The sequence below is a fragment of the Nipponia nippon genome, unplaced genomic scaffold, assembly GCF_047370975.1.
Source record: "Nipponia nippon isolate SJK-2023a ecotype South Korea unplaced genomic scaffold, ASM4737097v1 scaffold_8, whole genome shotgun sequence".
In the NCBI taxonomy this organism is placed as follows: domain Eukaryota; kingdom Metazoa; phylum Chordata; class Aves; order Pelecaniformes; family Threskiornithidae; genus Nipponia; species Nipponia nippon.
In genome coordinates this window covers 51,153,202-51,180,035 of record NW_028262402.1, presented here as the reverse complement: position 1 = coordinate 51,180,035, position 26,834 = coordinate 51,153,202, and the positions used below count along the sequence as shown (strand labels likewise).

Sequence of the window (26,834 nt, the reverse complement as noted above, 5' to 3'; positions counted from 1 at the left end):
AGGTCTTCTGGACAGAAATTCACAAAAAGGAACCAAGGGAAAAAAGCATCTTTCTTTGAGTGTTCATGCTACACAATCATTAATTGACAACAAAATATTAAAATAACAGAAGCAGAGAAATAAAAATCCTTTTCTGAGGTGCCAGGCATGTCCCTTTTCTCTTTATTTTAATGGGAATGATTTTGGTAAGAGCTGAAACTTCGCAATCATTTGAATCACACTTCACTCAGCCTGATGAATCACCACAGATTTCAAAATTACAACTTGGCATCTACAGGTACAATCATAGTGTCCAGGGCATTCACCTACCCTTTCATTGTAGGCTTACTTCCCAATTTCTCTTATTCAGAGCTATCCTTCCCCATTTTAGTTTGCAGAAAATAGGTGCACTGTACAAACAGAATTTTGTGACTCCGCAACAGTATAAGCAAAAAAGTACAGTTGTTAATAGGTAAGGCACACCCCTAAGAATATCATTTAATCCCCATGGCTTTGTGCAAGAGTACGTCTCTCAAGCAGATTGAGCATAGGAAATGGAAGAGGGGAATAATATGTAACTTACCTTTTTAAACATAACTAATGAGATAACAGCAGATGCTGTGAAAAGTGCAGCTATGATTATCATCATAATGCCAACAGGAATACTCTTATTCAGACCAGTAAGAGATGAAATCCACCCACTGAAGGAAAAAGAAAGGACATGCTTTACTAGCACAGCACGTAAACCATTCGACCACAGGTATCCACCACAAGGGAAGCTTTATAACCTCCAAGAAAAAGTCATGGGAATTTTACATAAGCATATTTCAGTTCTATGATGAGCTTTTAGAGCTTAGTGTCCATTTTTCGCATACACTGAAACCATACGAAAAATTGTAGTAAAGGTGACTATCCTTGAGCAGAATTGTGGAGAAATTAGACAGTTGCTCATCAACTTTTTGGGTTTTTTTTTTTTGTCATACTGTAATTTCAGACTGATTTAAGACTACACAGTTTTGTGGAAGAGAAAATGTCCCTAAAAAGATAGCTTCTAACTTCTTCAAATATAGAACAAAAACATGCCCCACACACACAGCTTCTCTGTGGGAAGACTCATTTAACTGTATCCACACAGTGATGCTTTCTCAATTGAGGTTAATATAATGTTTTTTTGAAGTAGACAGCATAAGATTAACTACCAGAAAAGACTGGTGTATCAGTATCTACTTCAAACATTTCCCCATTCTTCAAAATCGAAACACCATCAGAAATACACAATATCAAACCTAAAACCACAAAAAGCAGGTTCCCTTAAGAAAAAGAAAACATTAAGATGGAAAAGATTCTTCCACAGAAAAAAAAAGCAAAGAATTTCTGTAAACCCGAACAACCTTAAAATTTTCCCCTACCTGTTTCAAACTGCTTTGCTATCCCGAGCGTCAAACGGGACTCTACCACAAAACTCCAAAATCCAAACTGTAATTAGCATTTTCTGATGATCTAGCTACTTGTCATACCCCTTCCCCAAGTATCATTAAAAGCACACCCCACATACTTGGAGCGGTGGCTGTCTAAAATACTTTTTTTATTTTGTTAATGCCAATCAATGTGTCTATAAAAAAGCAAAATAGCGGATTCAAGAGCAAAAATAATAACAGTATCTTTCCTTACACTACAGTTCTAAAGCAATGCTGTTTTGTCTGCCTTATGTATGTTTGGAGGTTCGCAGCAAAAAGCACTGATACAGAGAAGTGTTATTACCCAGCTACAGTACTGCCAGTCATAGCTCTCTGTGCTACCAGCTGGCTACTACAGCCATGCGTTTAGTTAATTCAGGTTTGTTGGTTTTCTCCCCAAGGATGGTTACTGATTCTCAATAGCTTTTCCTTGTAAAATCTCAATATTAGACCTTGAAGACTCAAATAAAAGACAATATACATAAAAGCTTCATGTAAAAGCCTATATACTTACAAGCATCAAAAAGAAAAAAATCAACTACAGAATAAGGAGCTGACTCAGACAAATAACCTTTCAAATAATATAAAACATATACCACTATATTGACCCAAATACATTGTTGACTCACTGTTCAAATTTTAGCCATAAATTTCCTTAATAAATATTAAGTATATTAAAATAATTAGAAATAACTAATGATACAAAATAATATGTAAATAGTATATTATTACTGAATTATTTTCATTTTCTCTAAGTTTTGCTCATGTCTTTATCTTAAATACAGAGCAAACAACGTCTCCACACGCCACCAAAATAGAGGAGGTAACGTATAAAAGAATAGTTCAAAGTGGTTTACATTGAAGCATAAAATTTGACCAGCCTAATAACAGAAGTACCTCACACTCTTGGGATATGTTTCACCCACTTTTCCTAGTTAAGAGCAAAAATGCTTTTTTTTCAGTGCTAAATGTAACAATTCCAGTGAATACAAGACTTTTTTTTTTAAAAAACACACAGACTGTATTGCAGTTGCGGTATCAAATATGTCTGTCTTATATACAGTACAACACTACAGCAAACAGAATACTCACCAGTTTCCCCATCTTTGAAATCCTGCAGCTTGAAGTACATGTACAGCAAACTGACAGATATATACAAAGAAGAACACAAAGAACCTGAATGAACTGTCACTCCTGAAAAAGGCGGGAAAAAAGATTAAAGCAGCCAGGAAATTAATGACTTTTTGTAAATACTGTAGTACCAATCTAAAATTTTTTTCTGCATTAACTAAAGGAAAAGTGCTTTCATTTATTGACAGTGACTTGAACTATCACCAATTCTGTGGTTTTGTGGAGGGTTTATTTTACAAAAGCTGCTCCTTCTTCTTTAATATTGTATTTTTGCCACCTGCACCTCTAACAGAGGTGACAATAGCAGCAAGACACTACTCCTTAGTGTTCTGTTCAGCACACAGCAGGGCTTCTTAGACTAAACATAGAAGTTTTACTACAATGCATGAAGAACAGAATTCTGCTGCACTTTCAGACTGAAGTTCACAGTGCTGGCAGGATAGGAAGAAAATATTTTTACTTGTAAAAGGAAATAAAATCTAACATGGAATTACTGAAACATAGTGCAGACCAGAATACTGAAGCAGCTGTTGCTTAAAAGCAAAATATACAAAATAGGTTTGCTGTTTAAATTACTAGAATGCCAGCTTGACAAAGAGTGAAAGTAAAAAAAAAAAAAAAGCCAAACAACAAAACCAAAAACAAAACCAAAAACACCCCAAACAACCACTAATATAAATGTACAGGCAAAATCTCAAAGGCCTCAACTCACTACTATCAAAACTCATGATCATATGATATGTTTGCTACCAGAGTTCTGAAGAAAGAGGAAATCATTTAGTTCAGGCACAGAACCAGATTTTGCCATTATTAGCTCTTCCTGCAGAAGGGGGTTTGTTCATTTCTATTTATCCAACCAGTTCAGTTCAATAACTATTTCATTTTCAGCTGAGCAACTGAAACAACTTCCTTTTCCAAACAATATTCACTAAGAAAAGCTATGGATTTACTAGAGAGCAAATGCAAGTTAAACCGTATGATTCCTCAAAGATGTGTGGGTATAGCTATACCTCTTTGGTTAGCAAAAAGAAACATCTCATTTAGTCTAAAGGTTAAGCTTAACTGCAACTTCTGGCCATCACTTTCTCTACAAGAATTAGTGCATTTTAACTGAGACTATCCTGATCACGTCTATGTAAAAAAAATCCCCCAAAATACTGTAAGAATACAGGATTCAGAATCTTTACATGCTGATTTTCACAACAACAAAAAAAAGTTCAATTTTGCATGCAAACCAACCATTCTATTCTTAAACACAAATCCACCACACCTCACACTTGTGAAGTCTGCAAAGATTGCTAGAAGCTAGGAAAAATATTTGTTTTATTTCTATATACCTCCTCTACTCATTCTTAAGAATCTCAGTCTACTTCAATTACAGATACTGTATATCACTTAACGATGTAAAAATTTTAAGTGTAGAGTTTTATGAACTCCATTCAGGAAGCCAAAAACTTAAGACACTCTTAACTATTAACCTACTCAAATTCTTGGTGTGAAGGGACTGAGATTTAATGAGAATTTTCCTTAAAATTGCTATCAGCCCAATACAAAGTTAAGTATTTCCTGCAAATATTTTGTCAATGGTAGAAGCTATAAATACTTTAAAGGATATACCATGATATACCTAACTATTGCCATTATGTTTCAAATACAACAACTGAATCAATGGCAAACACACTACTTGTTTCTAATGAAGGCACACTGAAGAATTATCATAATGATAATCAAGCAAATTCTGAAATGTTAACGCATTTTAACAAGTTTTTAAATATCTTAAGTCAAGCTGAAGTTGTTACCTGAAAGCTCCATAAAGTGGTCTGTACCAGCAGACAAAAGAACAAGGAGTAAAAAGCAAGAACCAGAGAATACTCAATCCAAAATCAACCCCTCGCGTAGCATCAACGTAAAACCAGGCCAAACATCCAAAGATATTAAGAAACAGTGTCACTGTATGGACTGTAGAAGCAAAAGCAAAATAGTCTTAATTAAGTTATGTTTATACAATAAATTATTACAACTGTTAAAGTAATACCCAAACTGAGCATTTTTAAACAAAACATCAGCATGCTCACAACAAATCAGTACCCTCTCAATACTCTCAGCAATAAACTGATTTTTATACAGTTTTCTAACTTTCAGGTAAACCCTGTAGTCACAAGTCAAAGTACTGAACATGAAAATTCAAGTACTATCAGGTATATGGTGAAGGAAAAAACCCTGTCATAAAAATAAAACCTTTTCAAACTTAAAATGATGAAAAATAAAAAGAGGTTTCTATGGCTGCAATAATTGATACTTTTTCTATAGTAATAACTGGATACAGATATCTAACAGACTACTGAATATTTTTGGAAAGAAAGCTTATAAATGATACAAAATGCATCATAAATTCAGCACTGTACACATTCTAATTTGAAAATAAAAATTTCCAAAAAAATCTTTCAATGAAAAGCTCTTTGTCTTCCATGTAATAAAGCAAAACAACCCACTTAATAAAAATGTTTCTCACTAAAACAAGATCTGCAAGGAGCTGTTCTAGATGCTTTAATAGATACTGCATATTCAAATATTTCATAACATTGGTCTTAAACATCTACCTTTTTAGTGCTCTGTTCTTAGCTCAATACTAGTATTTTCACATTGGCAGACCTTCTTACAGGTTAACTATTGAATTTCTACTAAAGAAAATGCATTGGCATTACAACTTCACAGCTTATTTCAAATATATTTAGTTCTTAGAACAGAAAAAGATACAGCAGTATTAAGAAACATTAGAACTACTACCTTCATGCTATCTCGCACAGAAGTTAGTTCTGCCAGACTTAAAAGACGAACACGAATTTCTTTGTTCAGCAATAACCAGTGATTCAGGAGTGATTCTGCTATCTCAGAGGACAGTTTCTGTCCTTGTGGACCAGGATAAAGTAGAGTATTTATAACTGAGAGTGCACAAGCTGCTCCTTGCAAATAATGAGTTTTTATTTAAGTTCAGAGAAACATTTTAGCCATTCTACTTGGAATGTAAGGTTAACAGAAGAACTGGCAAGATAATCAAGATTCTGAAAAAAAGACTCCTTGAACTCTTTGCTGTCCTCTTAACTAGTACTTAAATAAGCTCTAAATCAACTTAGTGGGAAAAAAATCTTAAAGCAGAACACCCACATTATTGCATGAAAAGCTGATGAAACTCAAAACATTTCCCTCAGACAAATGATATTTTCCTCTAAGAGTCACCATAAACAGAAAACTTCGTACTTTTAAATAAAAAGCATTTAATGCATATACATATCTTAGCACTGTTCCAAGAGGTCAGCAAAGCAACTGATTTCAGAATTTGTGTGAGTATGCCTCCTAAAGCACAACAAAGGATACAAATCCAAATTCCTGCCTGCCTTTGATAAATATGAAAAACTTACAAAGGGGTATTGTTCCTTTTTCTAGTCAATACTGGAAAACAGGGAGACCCCCTAGATCACCAGAAACATCCACATTCTGGTGGAGTTTCAACTTTCCAAAATTACTACTTTTTTTGTAATTGCACTTACGATAAAAGGACAAGTTTTAAAAGAATACCATCAGTGCAGATGACGGTTGAAACATCATACCCACTACTGATACTTATGAGCACAGTGGAACCAGCAACACAGGGGTCTGCTTGACTACTATGACAGAGAATCTCAGCTGTAAAAACCAAGTATCAGAAAGCTACGGATGAAGACATGGGGCTTCACTGACAATTCTCCCTTCACTCCACTTGCCCTTCTCTCTGCCTGCTGCAAGGTACAGAAAGGTTCTTTGAGCCAACACCTTTACTAAGTGACCTAGATAAGGCTTGCTGTTGCATGAGCAGACAGGTGTTTTTATGTTCAGGGTAACGGTTTTAAGTACCTTCCACCTACTTGCCTCTTTAAATTAAACCATGATACAAGTTATTAGAAGATAACGACCACCTGGGGGCTGAAATGACCTAAGGCACATGACAATAACTTCACAGCAATACTAATACAGTACTCAGCATGACCTAAGAAAGCCTTCTCCTGGTTTAGCTGTGAAAGCAATTGAGGTTAAAAAAAAAAAGGGCATTCATGCCAGAATAAGAGTGAACAATGGGAAATTACATTACTTTAATACATATTCAGACTCAACTTCATTTTTATTAGTGTAAACTTACTTGTACAGAAGAATCCTACTTAGATATACATTCCCTGTCTTAATTAACTACACTTTATCATCCATTAATGTTTAAAAGTGAATTGTAGATAAAGACCACAAGTTGCACCGATGCTATTTGGCATCTGTATTATTGAGATTATTATTTTGCAGTCCCATTTAGGACTGTATAAAAATATATTTTTGTAAAAAGTTTCATTTCAGTTATGTTTTATTGATGGTATTCTCAGGAAACCGAAGTCCTCAATAGGACACGTGACAAAGGACTTCCTCCTTCCCAGGCATCAGCTGGACTGTCACCCTGTAATGGACTGCCCCAAGGGGAATGGGATGCCTACAAAATGGAGGGTTTTGAAGCCACAAGGGAACTGACGAGTGAGGACAAAGCTGGTGAAGTTTGATCACACACAACCTTGGAGCACAGAGTGGCTTCAAATGTAGTTTAGGCTTTTGTTCCTTGACTGTTCTGCTCTTTCTGGGGAGGGCGTGGGTAAGACATGTGCAAACACGCCTCACAAATGACAGAAGGATTTTCCATAGGAAAAAAATATATTCTGAAACAGACTTAGATCAGCACATAGCATAAGCACATGCTATCAAAAATGTGAAGGTGTTTTTTTTTTTTCTCTACAACATATATTAGGATTTCAGCTAAAATACTGGACACAGTCCACATTGTTTGGTTGCTGTTTTACAGATTCGTTGCTTGGTCCACTCCATGTTATTATGGTTTTTTTAGTGTGTAGCATCAAGAATTTTACAATTGGACCTCTAGAAAACATAAACTACAAAGAAAGGCTGAGTAAACTATGCTAATTTAGCCAAAAGGACGTGACTAACGGGGGTAAATGTGTTCTCTATAACAACAGTGGACAGAACAGGGAAGATCAAACACAGGAAAAGAGAATTAAATTATATACAGGGAAACATCTTCTAATTATAAGACAGCAACACACTAGAACAGGCTTGGAGGGAGTTCATGAAGTGTCCATCCTTGGAGGTTCTCGGGGACAGGCAGAACAAACATCAACACAAACTGACAGATGTACTACTGATTGTATCCTCAGACAGAAGAATGGATGAGATGAAACTCTCCTGAATAGAAAAAATACCATAAAAGTTGGCACTTTAGGGTATTATTTTTTATCCGGAGAATCTACAGTTTAAGTCATTGCACTTTGAAAACCTTTAAAAGTCTTGTTCATAGAAAACGGAAACATGCACAACCTATATAAAGTAACAAACCCAAATACCACAAAAGCCTTCCATGAGATTAAGCAGCTCTTACGTTTGTAACTTCAAATAAGAAATATTCTTTGAAAATCAGTACTGCTCATTTTGTACATGCTATCAGCCTGTGGGGAAAGTAGCTGGAAAACACAGGCTTCTGAGCCAAAAAATTTTTCGTACTAGATATGGGTCAAGAGACATCAGACATTTCACTAGGAACAGCATATGAAGGTCTAAAAAGTAGTGCTTAGTGCTAAAGAGCCAGGAAAACCGTCATTCTATCTGCAAGCCACTAAAACAGCAATGGTCACAAAACCAAGATAGAATAGAAAAGCTGCACTGGCAGCTGACAGAAGCCATTGCTAATTGATTGCTGTAGTTCACAAAAACATGGGAGCACTCAGTCAGCAAAAACAAACAAACAAAAAAGGCTCTCCCCAGAGCAAAAAAAAAAACCAAAAAAAAAAAAAACAAACCCATGTGCAAAGATAAAACCACATCAAGGAATCAGTAAACTCTGACTTCTGATACAAATAGGGAAAAGATGGATGAATTCATGGAATAGGGACACAAACAGACTTGTTTTCTCATGAGATAAAGAACATACAGATCTGAAACAGGTAAAAAAGTTTCCTCAGATACATATAGACCAAGAATAAGGATATATAAATTGCTACTACCCATGGAAATGCACAGAAAACCAAAACAGAAAGGCTTATTCCTAGGGCTGCTAAAAAGGAAGAAGAAAACTAACCTACTATATAAAGTGCTGAGCACACGATACTAGATTTATCGAAATGTGATTATGTTCACAGAACCCCTAGGCCTTACAAGACCTAGGAAGTTCTGGAAGAGGAAATGAAATGTAGGGTACAGCAGCAAGCAGAAGCAGGCTGGTTTGCTATGGTAGTAAGTGCCTCCACTGAGGAAGCATAGCCGCTCTAATAAAAAAAGAACCAAACCATGTAGATAGGATCCTGGAAAAGAAGAGTCACAAGGACTGATTCAACAGGCAGCCCTAAGGGCACGGAGTTCTGTACTCCTTTTTTTTTTTTTTTTTTTTTTTTAAGCTTGAAATAGATTTTGTCTTTATTATGCCCTTTTCCTTCCTTCCTGAGTAATCCCGAAGTCAGAGAGTACTTGAGCTAAAGAAGGAAAAGAGCAAGAGGACTCAGTTAAAATCTCAGTCTACCTAGAAGAAAATCTGTCATGGTAGTATAAAAGCACAACTCCTATATATTTTGAAACACTGTAACATTGCTACTTCCTTTATTTATTGCCGTAAGAAGGAAAAACAGTATTAATATTCTAATTCTCACTGCCCAACTTCACCTTGTGTTTGAAACATACGGCACTTTCAGAACTCAGTCCTGCAAATGGCCAGAATTCGTAACTATCCTAAGATTTTGGAGTACTTGATCTTAGATTTCATATAAATCTTAAATATCTGTCAGATTTATGAGTGACTAGTCACACATTCTATGGTGGATTTAGTTGCCTATTTGAAGATTAATGACCCAGCAATGAATATAGAAAGCTGTGGATTATGATGAAGTGGAATTCACTCGATTCAATGCTGACTGCTCATTTTATGCATTTCAATTATGGGGCTCAATCACAGTAATAAGATTACCAGATTAACAAGTAAAATTACAGAGATTTGCTAACTAAATCTCAAGCCCTGAAAAAAATACAGAAAAGTTCTGAAATTTGCATTCCCTTAGTATGCTAAAAGTATATTAAAGGCATCAAAGCACCTAAATCTTTGGAACTTCCTCAGTCTTAGAGTAATTATTAAGCTCTCATCACACTGGACAAGGCAGAAGAAACAAATGTTGTGGCATTTGTACATTTCCTTCATGCAGCATTTCTCCACTCAAAACACAGCACCTGAATGAGGGCAAAATTAATGCCAGAAAGATGGTGTAGAGCATTCTTGGTGTACAAAGGATAGTTTTAACATTGACTGATTTATTTTACACTATTTACTTTACACTATTTTTTTAAACAGACTAAAATGATATTAAGTCTCCACTGTAGACTAAAAACCTATATTAAACTATATAAAGCTACGTATATTGAAGCAAATGGATATCATACTTCTTAAATTCACAAGTCTACTAACACTGATTATGAACTGTATTTCTTAATATATAAGCTGATTCTAAAAACACTAAAATTATTTCTAAGTTCATAAATGGTCAAAGCTCATTTTACAACAGAAATACTTGAACCAGAAAACTGCAATATATTAGAACCAAATTGCCTTAGGATAATCCTCCTCCTTTTTTTCTGTGGAAGTTTCTATGAAATCATTCCATACTTTTAAAATTGAAGCTAACAAAAAGATTTCACTTCAACATTTTGACTTCCGGATTTAAAACAACTTCATATTACAGATGTTGCAAAAGTCAAAGTAGCAGGTATGTATCATCAAGTTTGAATGGGCATTTTCTTTTTTCTTTTAAAAAAAATACTTACACATCCACAAATAGTACATAATCTTTACCGTCTTCTGGAATTCTACAGGAATGTCTACAGAAAAGTCCTGGTAGAAACAAGGACCTACTGGAAAATTCTCAGGAAGAGGTGGCCAGTTATTTTTTCTACCTGCAAAACAGGAAAAAAAAAGAGCTTTATAATACAGTTTTAATCTCTGTATACTAGAAAAGGATATGCATTTGGACTTGTTAAAATTATTTTATGTATGGGTTTCACAAGCGTATGGGTAACTTGGGCTACCCAAACCCAAGAGTTTCATCAGCAATCCTCACACTATACCAAAAATAAACTTCAGAAATAAAATACAATGAAGTGCAGACAGATCAAGGAAAGTACAATATTTTATCTATGTAAAAGGCTAAGCAGGCATCTGACAGTTCCTATAAAGTAACGAGAAAAGAGAATTCTTCACAAAACAAGCAGATACAGGCAGAAAAACAATTTCTCAGAGTTCCTTGACTTTTAAATGCACATTTCCCTGAAGTCCCATCATACTCACATACTTTGTCGAACACAAAGACTGGGGACTGAAAAGCATTCTTCATTCTGATATTTTTAACACCAGGCTATCTCTAACACTTTGAACTAGTTCCCAATATAGTTTACAGTCAAAGCTTTATCTAAAAGCCCATAAACCTCAAGAAAGGAAGCTACTGAAATGCTCTAAACTACTTTTTCGTTACAAGAAGATGCCCTACAGTATCATTAGATTTTGATACAGCTGTGTGACAGGGTGAGGACACCACAAAGGACACAGTATCAGACACTTGGATTTCCTGTATGCTGATCGGCTACGTTCCGCTGAACACAAGTCATACCAAGCACAGACTCGGAGATTCAACCGAGAGAGTAACTGCAACAAACCTTTACCACAGCATTTCAAATTCTGGACGCAAGACATACCTTAATCACCATGTTCCAAAACTGGAGCTGAACTAGAGGCTAACTTAAAGGCACCTTTATTTGAAATTTTGACAAGGTTTTGCTTGCAATTTCTATCTTCAACCATACCTTCACTAGCAGTTCATCTGGTTAAGAACAGAAAACTTGCAAAGCTTACATACTTGCATTGTTTCTTATTTGTTTCCCCACTCGGACAAGATTAAGCAGTCAGTTGTGTCCAAACAGGTCCAAAGCACTAAGTACCTGTAAGTTTTCTGCCTCTTCTACTGAAATTTTTACCAAGACGTCAGAGCAGGGGATTGGCAGAGGCACCATACAGAAGGTAATCAAGTAATATTCCCATCCATATTAAAAACTACTTTGGGATTTCTTATGTGAAAAATATCCAATAATAATTGAGATCTTCATTCTGCAGTATATGGTTATTTCTCTCAGGACTGATAGTTTCAAGACAGAGTTATAGAAAAATTCAGGTACCTTATAATAATTCAAGTTATTATTTAAAGTTGTATTTCATGTGCATTTGTGCTGCTGTGGTACAGGTTTCAAAATTTTTAACTAAGACTGAAAGACAGCTTGGTGAGACGGTTTGAGATCAAAACCTAAGTGGTCTTTTTCTAAATACACTTTGGATACTCATATTCCAAGATTGTATCTTGATAAACAAAGAGCTAGCTCAAAGTTACTTCATTCAACACAGGTTACCACCTCAAGGCCTATTAACATAACTTCAGTGGCACGCCTACACTATGAATGCAGACACCCCCAAACTAGCTTCATGCAAGCCCAGAAAGGAATTTTCAGGCATGCCCAAATGAACTAGCTGAAATAGGAAGCAGCACACTTTAATTAGCTCAAATGCAAAGCTGCACAGGACCTGAGCAGAGAAAGAGCAAAGGCATCAAGCTGAGCTGACCTGCCAGCTTGAAGATATTTGCACTGTAGTCAATTGCGTATGACAAGTGTCCTAGATGTGCAGCCAGCATCTTAAACTGATTGCAAATAGCTAGAGTATTGCAAAAGAGCCTGTCCTCCAATCAAGACAACTCTACAGTTTCCAAAGGAGTTCAAATGAGTGCGCAAAAGAAAAAAAAAAATCAAAAGGAAAAGAATATCTTTCTTCTCACAATATACAATTCCTGATTTGCAGCATCATTTACACAGTCATTTGGTAAAAAACTATTATCTTCTTTAAAGCTTTAAGAGCTTTCTCTTCTCTGTTCAGCCTTCCTAGAGAATCCTTTAGATTCTTCATGGATTCTTCAAGCACTTCGATGTAAACAACTGCAATCTAATAACAAATACCCATTTTAGAAATATCCTGAAACATGCATGAGGTATCAGAGTTATGTTCCATAAGATATAGATGAACAAAACTGTCTCTAAAGCCTGGAAGAGAAAAGTAAACAATCCAGACCATCAGTATAAGTTAGTGAAATTAGATGAAGGGGAATACATGGAGAAGAAAATGGAAAAACAACCAAAAGAATCATTATCTGGGACAAGAGGTAGAGATTTAATAGAGAGATTAAAAAGAACAAATACTGAGAAAATAAAAATGGTTTGATGAAGGGACAATATCACTACGATTCTTTTCCTTAGAAGAACAGCAATTCCCCATTCCCAGATCCAAGCAAATGACTGGCATATGACTGCTCTCTACCGCTTCCTGAGGAGGGAAAGTGGAAAGGGAGGTGCTGAGATCTTCTTGGTATCCAGTGACAGGACATGTGGGAATGGTTCAAAGCTGTGCCAGTGGAGGTTTAGACAGGACATCAGGAAGCGTTTCTTTACCAGGAGGGTGGTCAAACACTGGAACAGGCTTCCTAGAGAGTTGGTCAATGCCCCAAGCCTGTCAGTGTTTAAGACGCATTTGGACAATGCCCATAATATATGCTTTAGCTTTTGGTCAGCCCTGAAGTGGTTAGGCAGATGGACCAGATGATCATTGTAGATCCTTTTCAACTGAAAATATTGTGTTCTATTCTATGAAATTCCCTGAGAATTTGAATTACTACCCAATTATGCAATCTGGAGTTGTACCACTACATATTCAAAAAAACCAGCACATGTGGAAATAAAACAGTCAGAATTCTAGATACAAGTGAGAAGACCACACAAAGTCAACCTTGCACACAGTGTTTTGGGTTTTTTTTCCTAACTTCAGTCTGAAGTTCTTTCTTTTGAAAAGGAATGCTCCTATATATCTACTTTTAGCAAAGCATCTTCAGCTAAGAGGATGCAAATCTTCTCATTTGTGAAACAGCTGTACAAAACCTGATGGTTTTGCACAGCACACTTACAGTTTGTGGCAAAATGAGATACTGATCTTGATTATGGGTTCCAAAGTGTCATATGAAAAACTAATGAAAGATTAAAAATAGAACAGAACTTTCTGCTATTTGCATAGAATATTATGCCTGTAACATTGCAAAAGATAAGAAAATGTTTCAAAACAGGAAAGTTCTCCTACAGCTATAAATAGAGAAGAGAAATCGAAAAGACGTTACTTATGAAGCCACTTTTACTTCTTCTCAAAATGCTCCATTTCCATTCAATAATATTACTTAAATATTAACCTAGAATAAAAACAGCTGATAGCAGAGAGTAACATGTAACAGAGGCCACATTTAAAATTTTTACAGTGAAAATCTGCACAGGACAGGCCAGTTTTTATTTACTGTATGCACTGTCTCAAGGGAGATAAACTTTCTTTTCCTGAAGAGATTATAAAACCCCCTCTTTGATCTGTTTCACAATGTCACTGTAAAACTAAAAGTTTCTAAGAAAAAGTGAATTTTCTGCAATTTAAAGAAGTATTTTTTTCATGCATACCCCCCTGCTGACTGAGACTCTGCATTTCCCTTTCTCTGCGATCTAGTTCAGCTGCTTTTCTTTCCAGTTCTTCTTGACGCTTTAGCAGTTCTGCCTGGGCCAAGGCATGCTCCTGAATAAAACAAGCATCATTAGATATTGATAAAAAATAGGAACACAAAATAAATATTCCAAGCCTTTTTTCTATAATTAAGCGTCTTGCGTTATGGATGAAGAATGACCTAATATTGCATGAATTCATGCATTAACTGATTACTTAAAGGCAGTATTAATTTTCATAAATCATTAGGAAAGCAATGCTTATTTATAAAAGACATTACTCCAGAAGTGTATTTAAAGAATTATAATTAAAAGGAACTTAGTGCCTGAAAGTTACAGACAAACCTTTGCAATTTGGGTGTAAGCAGGTGGTTCTTCTGTTGGTTTCATTATTGCTGGCTGGGTACTGGGTACGTTAGGCATTTTCACATTTCCTGGAGGAGGCTAAGAAAACAAGATACAATTACAGGGAAACAGTTTCCTATTCCAATAAACATCTTTTCATTAACTCTATAAAAATGAACGTGGTTGTTTTAAAGGAAGTATTACTGATAAACTGAAAATCTGATATGCTGCCTGCAATCTTTATAACCTTTAGGAAAAATAAGTTAACTATATCCTGTGGTTCACTGTTCTGCTTATTTGGTTTTACACTGCACTACTTGCCATAAACACACATAGAATTTTAGGGATCAGTAGAAAGTAAGTAGAATTTTAATTCTGTTCAGACATGAATATGAATAAGGACAGTTACTGTTTAAGAGAATTGCAGGATTTAAGAGTGATCTATTCATACTCTGAAACACAATGCCATTTATTAGTAATGTCTTCCAGAGCTTTCTACTTAACAATGGCTTATATCACCAGGCTAACTAGAGAAGCAATGTACCATATTAAATTTTCCAATTCAAGATCCAAAATCTATTGTTTAACTATTCCACCAGTATGTACCGTAGCATCTAGTTTCAAGTACCACTGGCAATTCGTTCATTTGGTCACTACCTGTAAGAACACAGCTTACAAGAAGCCTTTAGAAGCTCAGTTTTTTACTTTTTTCTTTCCTTTTTTTTTTTTTTTTTTTTAAAATCCTCTCCTCCGCATTCCCATTTGTTGTCATCTCTGACTTTCTCCACATCTCTCTATCATACCCAATGTTAACCAGTAGCTATCAAACCGAGGAAAAAGCCACTGCCTAGATCAAAGTTATCAACTGAACTTACCAAAGCAGATCAGTATAGCGCTAGTATGATGTTATTTTATTCTTAAATATGCTTGGGGCGAAACTACGATTCTTTGTGTACAGCCTGCAACATGAAAGACTTCCCTGTTCTGTGATCTTGTAAGATAGAGAACAATTTACTCCTAGTGAGACTGAAACCAAGAACAAAAACATGGTGAGAAGCGTGATGTTTTCAATACAGAAGCACCTTAAAACAAAGCAGGAATCAACTAAATACCACTAACTTGGCAAATTATGACTTGGCCCAGATTATCCGCACCTTTTCATCTTTTGAAATGCACAAAGGCAATAAATACACTGAGGAGAAAACATCATGCCTGAGTAAACTCAACCTCTGTGTGTGATATTGCAGCATATCTCAGCAACATCAGCCGATTCCAGCATTTCAAAATTATCTTTCCACCTTATACATCAGCTCCTAACAGAATATTGAGATTATCAGAGAAGTCTCATTTCTCAGAAGTGCTTAGTGATTTAAGCTTTTCATCCTAAGAAAGATTACTCAGTGTTGTAGGATGAAGACAACCAAAGGCTCAGTGCTGGGTCCTGCACTTAGGTCACAACAGCCCCATGCAACACTACAGGCTTGGGGAAGAGTGGCTGGAGAGTTGCCTGGCGGAAAAGGACCTGAGGGTACTGGTCATCAGCCATTGGAATATGAGCCAGCAGTGTGCCCAGGTGGCCAAGAAGGCCAAGAGCATCCTGGCTTGCATCAGAAATACCATGGCCAGAAGGATTAGGGAAGTGATTGTCCCCCTGTACTCAGTTCTGGTGAGGCTGCACCTCAAATACTGTGTTCAGTTTTGGGCCCCTCACTCCAAGGACACTGAGGTGCTGGAGCGTATCCAAAGAAGAGCAACAAAGCTGGTGAAGGGTCTAGAGAACAAGTCTTAAAAGGAGCAGCTGAGGGAACTGGGCTTGTTTAGCCTGGAGAAAAGGAGGCTGAGGGGAGACCTACTTGCTCTCTACAACTACCTGAAAGGAGGTTGTAGCGAGGTGGCAGTCAGTCTCTTCTCCCAAGTAACAAGCGACAGGACAAGAAGAAACAGCCTCAAGTTGTGCCAGGGGAGGTTTAGATTGGATATTAGAAAAAATTTCTTCGCTGACAGGGTTGTCAAGTATTGGAACAGGCTGCCCAGAGAAGCGGTTCAGTCACTATCCCAGGTGTAGATATGGTGCTTAGGGACGTGGTTTAGTGGTAGACTTGGCAGTGCTAGGTAAACGGTTGGACTCAATAATCTTAAGGGTCTTTTCCATCCTAAATGATTCTATGATTCTGTGAAGCTGGTTAAAGATGGTTAATACTGCTGTTCCTTACACTGGAGCGTTCTGTGATAAGGAAAAAGGCCTGTATGAGAACCCCTACAAAAAACAGGCAACCATTAAGAGTCTTATCATCTTCTGCTTCAAACATAAGATACAAAGCCTGCACCAGAGTAACAAAAAGCGACTGACAAACTCTTATGCATTATGCATTGTAGGCCACAGCAATGCTACAAAAGAAAAAAAAAAAAAAGTCTGATTATTGTAGCTCTGTGGCTGAAGTAACAATAGCTTTGAAAGCATAACTGATAAGCAGCTGCCTGCTAGACTAATGAGCAAGACTGTTCACAATCTCCAGCAAGGACTCCAGTAGCCCTCCCATAATACTGTGAAAAGTAATAGTAACGTTACCTGTAATAGTATAAAAAGGTGGATTGTGTCAGACTACAAAATATTTGAAAAATTAATTCAAAATATCTGTCCTTGAAAGACACTTTGTCCAAAGAGCCTGCAGTGCTGCTAACAACTGGAACATGCATATATGCTTATGAATAAAGGAGCCAATGAGAAAGCTCACTAGAGCTACATAATCAAAGATGTTAGCCAAAAGCATATATGATACACGACATTAATATAAGGTACTAATTATGTACATGATTCTTATGATGCAGATTTCTACATTATTTAGGTTCCACTATATGCTAGGTGGCCATCTATATGGTGTTAGACTTGCTGTCTACTGTGCATGTAATGCCTGTGCTCCCTGGAAGAAACGAGGGTACACCAGTGATTTGTAGCAGAGGCTACATCCTGGAATCCTAAGAAAGTCAAGAGGGGCTGGGGGACAAAAGCTGTTAAGGGATGTTAAAAAGGCTGCCACTTCCAGCAGACTCTGAGACCTGGGGACTCCTCGTTTCCAACTGCTGGAGCCCAGCCCAGTGCACCCTGAGACCCTCTGAGGGCTCTCCATTCCAGGCCGATGGAGACAGTTATTGCTCTCCTGTTTCCAGGTTCAGCTAGTAGCAAGTTGAGTGCATGTCCCAGGGATGCACACAAATACAAACACACCTGCACAAACCAAGGACACAAGGATGGCCAGCTACACAAGCTGCCACAGACAGGGCACTGCCTTTAACAACACCCCGACGTAACAGTATCAGAACTACACAGAACATAAATACACAGAGTCATATCCCATTCCTCCTCTCCAGCTGATCAGCACTAACGTTCACTATTGAAAGCACATGCCTCACTCCAGATTTACAAGCACACCAACAGCTGCAGATCCCTCAGCCAGTCTGATACACCTGCCTGGATCTGGAGCTCTCTTACCTCGTATACAGATTTCCTCCTGTTTGCCAGTTAGCCCAGCTTGACATTCACTAGAAGATTCAAGCACTCATACGCTTGTGTCACAAGCAACCTCCACACTTGCAGCTCCCTCAAACACCAGCACAGGCTCTCAGCTTGCCGTATATCTAAGCCCAGACCCTGCACCCCCTTAATCGCTTTTGGCTCAGACTTTGAGTCTTCCCAGGGAGAGGTTTTTCTCCTATTTGCCAGCTAGTCCAGATTGAAGTTTGCTAGTGAATTACACATACACACACAAAGGAAAACACACTGGTCCCTTCAGTTGCTGGCACCTCAAATATCTGGGCCCTATGGCCCACGGTCCCTCCATCTGCTGACACTCCGATGCTCAGTTGTTGATACCACAGACATATGGGCCACCACTTCTTAGGGTCTGACCATGTCTCTGGCACCTAAGTCTCTCAGTCTAGCCTCTCCAGTTGCTGGCACCTAGACTTTGCAGCACCCAGATGCCATAGAGAGTGAAACGTCACAGAAAGATAGTTAAGAAAGGATTTAACACTAACTGCAGTGATGAGGCGCATGGCTGTCAGAAAAGTGTACTGACTAGTAGCAACTTACATGCAACCAGCCCCTTTTAATCCATCCTCTTCTCTAGTCTCCTCCTTGAACTGTGACAGGCTTGGTGCCATGACCACCTCCCTGTCCCAGTGATCGATCACCCTCTCAGTGAAGAACCTTTTCCTAATGCCCAACCTGAACTTCCCCTGATGCAGCTTCATTCCATCTCCTCGTGTCCTATCACTGGTCACCAGAGAGAGATCAGCACCTCCCCATCCACTGCCCCCCATGAGGAAGTTGTAGGCTGCAATGAGGTCGTCCCTCAGCCTTCTCTTCTCAAAGCTGAGCAAACCAAGTGACCTCAGTCACTCCTCCTAAGTCTTGCCCTCAAGACCTTTCACCATCTTGGTCGCCCTCCTCTGGACACGCTCTAACAGTTTCATGTGCTTCTTATATTGAGGCACCCAAAACTGCACACAGTACTTGAGGTGGGACCACACCCGTGCAGTGTAGAGTGGGACAGTCACCTCCCTCGACCAGCTGGCTATGCTGTGCTTGATGCACCCCAGGACACGGCTGGCCCTTTTGGCTGCCAGGGCACACTGTTGACTCATATTCAACTTGCCATCAACCCAGACCCCCAGATCTCTTTCCGTGAGGCTGCTCTCCAGCCTCTCGTCCCCCAATTTGTACGTATAACCAGGATTACCCCGCCCCAGGTGGAGAATCCGGCACTTGCTCTTGTTAAATTTCATACAGTTGGTGATTGCCCAGCTCTCTAGTCTATCCAGATCTCTCTGTAAGGCCTCTCTACCCTCAAGAGAGTCCACAGCTCCTCCTAGATTAGCACCATCAGCAAACTAACTTAATGTACATTCGACTCCTGTGTCCAGATCATTTATAAAAACATTAAAGAGCACTGGCCCTAAAATCAAGCCCTGGGGAACCCCACTGGTGACTGGCCACCAGCCTGGTGTAAGCTCATTTACTAAAACCCTTTGAGCCCGACCTGTCAACTAACTGCTCACTCAACCTATTATGGACTTGTCTGGCTGTGTGCTGGACATTCTGCCCAGAAAGATACTGTGAGAGACAGTATCAAAAGCTTTGCTAAAATCCAGAACCACCACATCTACTGGCTTCCTTTGGTCAACTAGATGGGTGACCTTGTCATAAAAGAAAATTAAGTTAGTTAAGCAGGACTTCCCCCTCGTGAACCCATGTGGGCTATGACCAATGACTGCATTGTCTCTCAAGTGTTTTTCAGTAACTCCCAGAATAACCTTCTTCATAATTTTACCAGGCACCGAAGTGAGACTGACAGGCCTGTAATTGCCAGGGTCTTCCTTCTTTGAAGGAAGGAATTTTTGAAAATTGGGACATTTGCAAGCTTCCAGTCGACTGGGACCTCTCCAGACTCCCAAGACCATTGAAAAATAACGGAGAGAGGTCCGTTTTGGCTAACTCTTTCAGTACCCTGGGATGAATTCCATCAGGCCCCATAGACTTACGTGCATCCAGCTGGAGCAGCAAGCCTCAAACAATTTCAGAATCAGTTGCGAGTTTATCACGGCCCCAGTCACAGGGGTCCGGGTGTTCCAGGGCCCATCACTGGTGTTAAAGACAGAGGTGAAGAAGGCATTAAACATCTCTGCTTTGTCTACATCCCCATTTGTGAGGTGACCGACTTCATCAAGTAATAGACCAATGTTATCATTGATCCTCCTTTTGCTGTTAACGCATTTTAAAAAGCCCTTTTTGTTGTCCCTCACAGTGCTGGCCAGCTTGAACTCTAATCAAGCTTTGGCCGCACAAATTTTCTCCCTACAGTGGTGAACAGCATCTCAGCAGTCCTCCTGTGTTGCCTGTCCCTGCTTCCAACGTCCATACGCTTTCTTTTTCCCCTAAGCTCTAGAAGATCTCTGCTCAGCCAAGCTGGCCTTCTGCCCTGCTTGCTTGACTTCCGACACTTTGGATTGCCTGTTCCTGTGCTCTTAAGAAATGGCTCCTAAAAAATGACCAGCATGCAACCATTTTAAACCCAGGTTGCACTAAGTCTTCCTATCAAACTGAAGCACTCATTTTTATAACCCTAATCAAAGCTAAGAAGCAAAAAAAAAAAAAAAAAATCCCATAGCTACTTTACGTGAAACAAATAGAAGTATCCAGCTGCCTTGGAAAATCATTCAGCTACCAAAAAAAACCAACAACACCCACAACAAAAAACCCACAAAACATAGCTGTAAAGTTTGGGATTTTCCTAGAAGTTAAATCAGAGAAGGTACATCTTCAGGCTCTAGCACTGTGCAGCAGATCTGGAGAACTGCATGGACTTTAAATAAAGTTCAGCCGACATACAAGATTATCTATTATTGGACTGACGTAGGTAGTAAGGAGGAGGTACAGGGTACAGGAAAAAAAGTTATTTGTGATAACATTTTGTCAGAAACCAACTAACGTCATCTTTTGTCCTATAATATATATATCCCAGTATTCAGCAACCACTGGAAAAACAGAAGTTCAAGAAAAATGCATACAAGGCAAACAAACAAGAACCAGGGAGAATAGAGGTTATGTACACTAAGCATTAATGCAAACAAGGCACTCAAAACAAGCATTGCTTCATACATGCAATTAAAACATACTCAATGAAAGTCAAAGAAATAATAATTTGTTGTCTTGGAAGACAAAACAGTAAGGCAGACAGTTCTTTGTACAGTTATTAAAAAGGCAGTACAAAGCACAATTCTGGAAGTTACTGTCTCACATCAGTTTCCAAATATAGAGTAAGCACAGGTTTGCTCTAATTGCCATCTCTGAAGTTAGCTCAATTAAGAATTAAGCTAACTTCATTAAAAAAGCTGCAAAACAATTCCAGTAAAAACATTTATTGGAATGTTAGCTAGCATACAGTAGGTTCCTTACATTCTGAAATGGAGATGTATTTGCAAGCTGTTGTATTGAAAAATTGTCTGAAATGGCCTAAGTGCTATTGTACAAGATGGATGAAGTCTAAAATTGGAGGCATTCTGGAAAGCAGTAGCTCTGATTTAAGTTTTTAAAAAGGCGGGCAAGGGACATGCATTTAATACAGACAAAAACTGTTATTGAGGAAATACTATTACCAAGCAGTCAGATTAGAGCTAGTTATAGGAGCAACTGATTTGCTATTTAGAACCAAAAGCAAACATCCACATTCTAAGGTCACCTCAAATGTTTTATCAGCACGAAAGATGCAAGTGGGAGAGCGACACTTGGTCAATAACTATGAAGATCCTGAAGATGTCAAACTAAGTAACTGCAGGGACTAGTTTTGAGAATTAATGGACATTTCATAGAGACACTGAGATCCATACCTATTAAGCAAGCAGAACAGGAATTCTCATCTGTTAGTGTGCTTTTGTCTGTTATTTTGATTTTCATTGACATAGGATTTCTAGGAATAAAAATTGCTGAGGTATCTCTGAAGGAAACCAGTGAATCTGGCACTTGCCAGGTTAACTCCTTTAAACCTGATGAACATTTTATGCAGTTTATACCAGAGCATCCCAAAAACTACTATGCCTTCTTTTGTTTCAGAAGTACATGAATAGACATAGGCTTTTCAGGTGGCTTCAGGGCAGTAGATGTCAAGCCTATTCCTTCCCCTCTCAAATTTAGCAGTCCAATCCATCCTTATGGAACCTGGAAGACTTGACCCTGTGTCAGGCACAAAGAAAATTTGAAAACAAGACTTGATCCATGTTTCTTACCTGAGCAGAATGTCACAGTCATCCTGTAAAAGTGCTTTCATTGCTTAATTTCATACTTACTGGATCAAAGTCTGGCTTACTCACATATCAGGATAAAACTGTAGAATTCTGCCGTAATTAATACATAATTTACTAAGTACAAGAAATGAAACAGATACATTTTGGCTCCCTTATGGATCAGCAAACACATGGGGTTGTAGGGAAAAGATGCTACTGCTTTTATTACGCAGCATGTTACTTGTTGGAACACAGCAAACTAATTAGATATTATGGGGAGAAAAAAAAAAAAATCACTGTAAGAACTGCCAAACACTGGAACAGGTTGCCTAGTAAGAGCACAGGATCTCCATCCTTGCGTATATTCAGAACTCCCCAGGACAAGATGCTGACCAATGTGACTTAGTCACCAACTTTGAATAAGGGGGATTGAAAAAGACGGCCTCCAGAGGTCCCTTGCGACCTATGACTTGGCATTTATTTTGTCATACATGTCTGCCCATGTGCTGTTGGTTGCCTGCCGCGAGTGCTATTGGTGGCTTAGGGTTCTGGGTATGTAAGAGAAATACCCGACTGACTTACAGCCTGCACAGGATTGAAGAGACATTCACAGCAAGACAGATGGTCAGCAATTATGTCTTCTTAAGGGTGTAACTAACACTAATTACTCAGACTTGTATTGTGAGGACTGCACTAACCTCCAGCCATCACTGGATAATATCATATCATAATATACCACCCACACTGGGAGAGGGGAACTAAGTCGACTGTTTTTACAGAGACTTTACTTCACAGATCCATGGTCCTTGACCCTCACTGACACATTACGATAAGGTCCTTGTATCTTGAAATTCAACCAACGCCACTCTACAACACCCCTTTTTGTTCCTACCTGAAATCATACTTATGGGATAGATTTTTTTATTTCATGCCTTGCTCTCACAGCTGCACTGGGGGAAGAAGCAAATTATTATGATCTCTCTTGAAGAAATGCTCAAAAGAAGTTATCTCTTGAATAGATTTCCCCACATGAGTGAAGTAGTTTATTTACTGGGGGCGGGGGGAAGACTTCCAAAAGAAGCCAAGTGTGGGTGATCAATCTGGTTTCCTATAGACACTTCACTGTGTTTGGATGCAAGACAGAAGGAGTGGAGCTGCCCAGGAATTTACTAAAAAAAAAAAAAAAAAAATCCATTGAAATGTGCCTCTTAAAATAAAAAAAACAACTCAGTGATTTTTTCTGAATTTTTAATGCAGCAATTTGAAAGTTATTGCTATATGTATTATTGTGTCTATACATGTTACACACACAGAGTGCTCAGCGGAGTTCAACATGCACCAGCAAAACTTGTAGAAGCAGGAAGAGATTAAAGGCCTTCTTTAACAGTAGTTTCATTAAGTGATGAAGCAGAAATACCAATTGTCTAACCTCATCTGTTCCTTGCTGATTTCAGAAACATGACAAAAGACACAAAGTCATCTCCATGGTGACTGTTAGAGCTGGAGACAAAACCACTGAAAATGCAGGCAATGATATTTAATCTGACATTTATACCATTCACTAAAAACTTTGCTTGGTTTAACAATCAAAAATAAGACAGGCTTTGAAATTTGATAAGCAAAAAAAAAAAAAAAAAAGACTCCTGATTTCTCATGTTAGATATCAAGGTGGTGACACTTAAGACCTAAAATCTCCTATGCCCATTCACTTTCCTTATTATGCCTTACATGTTATTTTCCTACCAAATTTCCCACTGCAGATGTGAGGGACATAAGTTGAGTGAGAAGAGGTGAATGCACTGAAATATTAAAAAAGAAAAAAAAAATATAAATAATTAGAATAAGGAATACTGAGAAAAAGTAGAATTTACTTTTTTTTTCCCTTGTCCTACCCTGATGACCAAGAAAGAACTGATAGGAAGCATCTCCCCTGGCAAAGGGAGAACACACCTTAGCTAAGATAAAGAATGTCAGTATTCACAGTTTGAAGTCACTTTCTCACAGAAGAAACATCCCTGTTTGACTTTGCAATGGAGAAATATTTCTGTAGTCCAGCATGCTTTATTAACTTGAATTTGGAGGGAAGGGGGAAAGAAGGCTAATGCTGTGTTAATGCTATAGACTGCAAGATACCATCTTACCACTACCATGAGAAATTTGAATTTATAATTCAAGCATACCACTCTCAGCTTCCTTAAACACTACAACTACACATTGTTACTCATAGTGCAACAAACATCATTTTAAGTCTTACAGACCAGCAATTCTCAAACTAAAAAGCACAGAAAAGACATATTTTGCTACCGCCAACTTGTATCCTTTCTGCTCACTAGCACCATTACAGTTTTCAAATGTTAGAAGTGGGATTACCTGCACAAAACTGTTTGAGATGACTCAGCTTTCCAACAAAGGTAGAACAAGGAGCAGCAGCAAATCAAAGTCCCCAGAAACTATTTGTATGGTTTTGCCCTGAGCAGCACACAAAATGTACAGTAATTTCTATCCCTGCCCTGATGGACATTGTAATCCTCCAAGTCTAAAATTCACAGACCCTGCTTCCACCTCTGTTCATCCAGTCTTTAAAGGCATTCACTTCCACTGTCTCTTCCCTTACTCCTGTCGCATACATTTATTTGTACGTGCATAGTATGCCCTTCTCTGGCATACAAAGCTGGTAGGACAAGAGAGGTGAGCACATGGGATTGTGAGCGTATCCTCAGGTATCTAAGCACGTTCCTGCAAATGCGTATGATTACAGAATGCTTACATATTCAGCATCCACAAGATACACAGAGAGGAAGGGGAGTATCATCTAAAGGTTGATTATTACTGCACTCTTAGCTGAATATATACTTTATTCTTTCAGTCTGGCTTTCTGCAAGAAAATTTGTGAAAGTTCTTTTCCTCTACAGAAAGGCAACTGCTCATTCAATAGACAGATTTTATGAATTTGGTAACATCCCGTAGATTATTAATTGAATCACAGTGCATGAATATAGCACATATTCAGTAGATCTGAACACTGACTTAAAGATTTCCTCCATCCTCCCAGTTTTTCTGAGTGACATCTGTAATGAGCAATTAGAATTTCTTATACATGCACAGCTGACTGTTCAAAGCCAGATAAACTTAGCCATATACTTCAGTTTTCCTTTTCCCACAAAGCTGCATGTTAAAGTAAGTACATAAGTAATAAAGACAGAGTAGCTCTAAATTATTTTTTTTAAATAAGACCTACTGCCTTTATAAGTTATGGTCAATACAAAGCAATTTTGAAACTCTTCAAGCTTCAGAAAGATAAACATAATTCAGGATATTCTGAGTTAGGAGAAAAAAGTTTTTAAGACTTACTTAATATTATTGCTAGTTGTAAATATTCTGCCTCAAACAGCCAACCCAAGGCACACTCAAAAACAAACTTCTTCCAGTCCAGCATGTTAACACTGTATGAAACCTTACTGTTGCATTGCAAAGACTCAAATACCAACACTCCCTATCAGCACTACCAGATTTACCATAGGAAATAAGCCTACATTTGAAAAATACAGTATTTGTATGGATGATTACTGTCTGTCAGTATAATTTATAAACATTCATTTTGCTAATCTTACATAAGATCTTCACTATCAAAAGTAACCACTGAAAAATGCTGTTACAGTATGAATTTATTACCCCATTCCTTGTATTTTCCCCCCATGGGTGAAAACAAGCAAAAGGTAAATTAAAACTATACAAATTAGAGGCAAAACACAACTGCATTTCTTGGACATAAATTACTCCTTTTACTACAGCACAGCTACTCATAGCCTGTGGACTGTTACTTAAATGCAATGTTTTTCTTACTCTGAGCAGCACTTTAAGTGAAAATCAAAAGCAAGACACTGGGGAAGTGTGCCACACTCACAACCTTTAAAGTAAGTAAAATGCAGAAAAGCATAAGGACATAGTACCAGAAGTCTTACTGAACAGGGGAAAAACTCAATTCTGTTTTGGGCCCCTTTCAGAGAGCCACTCTTCCTTAACAGGTCAAAGCTCACTTAAGTCAACCTACCCACTGGATCCTCCAAATACTTTATGGGATTATCTATCTTTACACATCTTCCATTACCTCTAGCTAGCCCATGACATGTTTTACAACATCAGTCCCAAACTCTGAAAACAGTACCTCGCAAATCTTACCTAAAAAGGTTAACAGCATGATTAAGAAATAAATGTGCTTACTGTTCTTGAATCAGAGAAAGGATTGTACTCGTCTAGCCCTGGAGGAACGTTTCTTGTCACTTGTGTAACAGAAGGATCCTAGAAGAGAAAACAGTTCTGTAAATTTATGTACATGTATATAAGCAACAAGTCAACACATATCATTATATCATATAAAACTCGGCTTTTGTTTCAATCTAAAAAGGTTTGTTTTCACTAAAAAAGCCTGTAAACATCTACCTCAGTCTCCAAAATGACATC

At 38.0% G+C, this 26,834-nt stretch overlaps 1 protein-coding gene across 1 annotated transcript in view; it reads right to left on the bottom strand.

The window, feature by feature from the left end:
- SCAMP1 (secretory carrier membrane protein 1) overlaps nt 1-26,834 on the bottom strand; it is a 44,984-nt gene that overhangs the window by 4,516 nt on the left and 13,634 nt on the right. The window contains exons 2-8 of the mRNA XM_087742239.1: nt 26,595-26,672; nt 14,595-14,693; nt 14,211-14,322; nt 10,452-10,580; nt 4,367-4,526; nt 2,529-2,630; nt 563-680 (exon numbers count right to left, since the gene is read on the bottom strand). Of these exons, the coding sequence (XP_087598365.1) occupies nt 563-680; nt 2,529-2,630; nt 4,367-4,526; nt 10,452-10,580; nt 14,211-14,322; nt 14,595-14,693; nt 26,595-26,672 (798 nt within the window). The remainder of the gene's footprint in view (nt 1-562; nt 681-2,528; nt 2,631-4,366; nt 4,527-10,451; nt 10,581-14,210; nt 14,323-14,594; nt 14,694-26,594; nt 26,673-26,834) is intronic.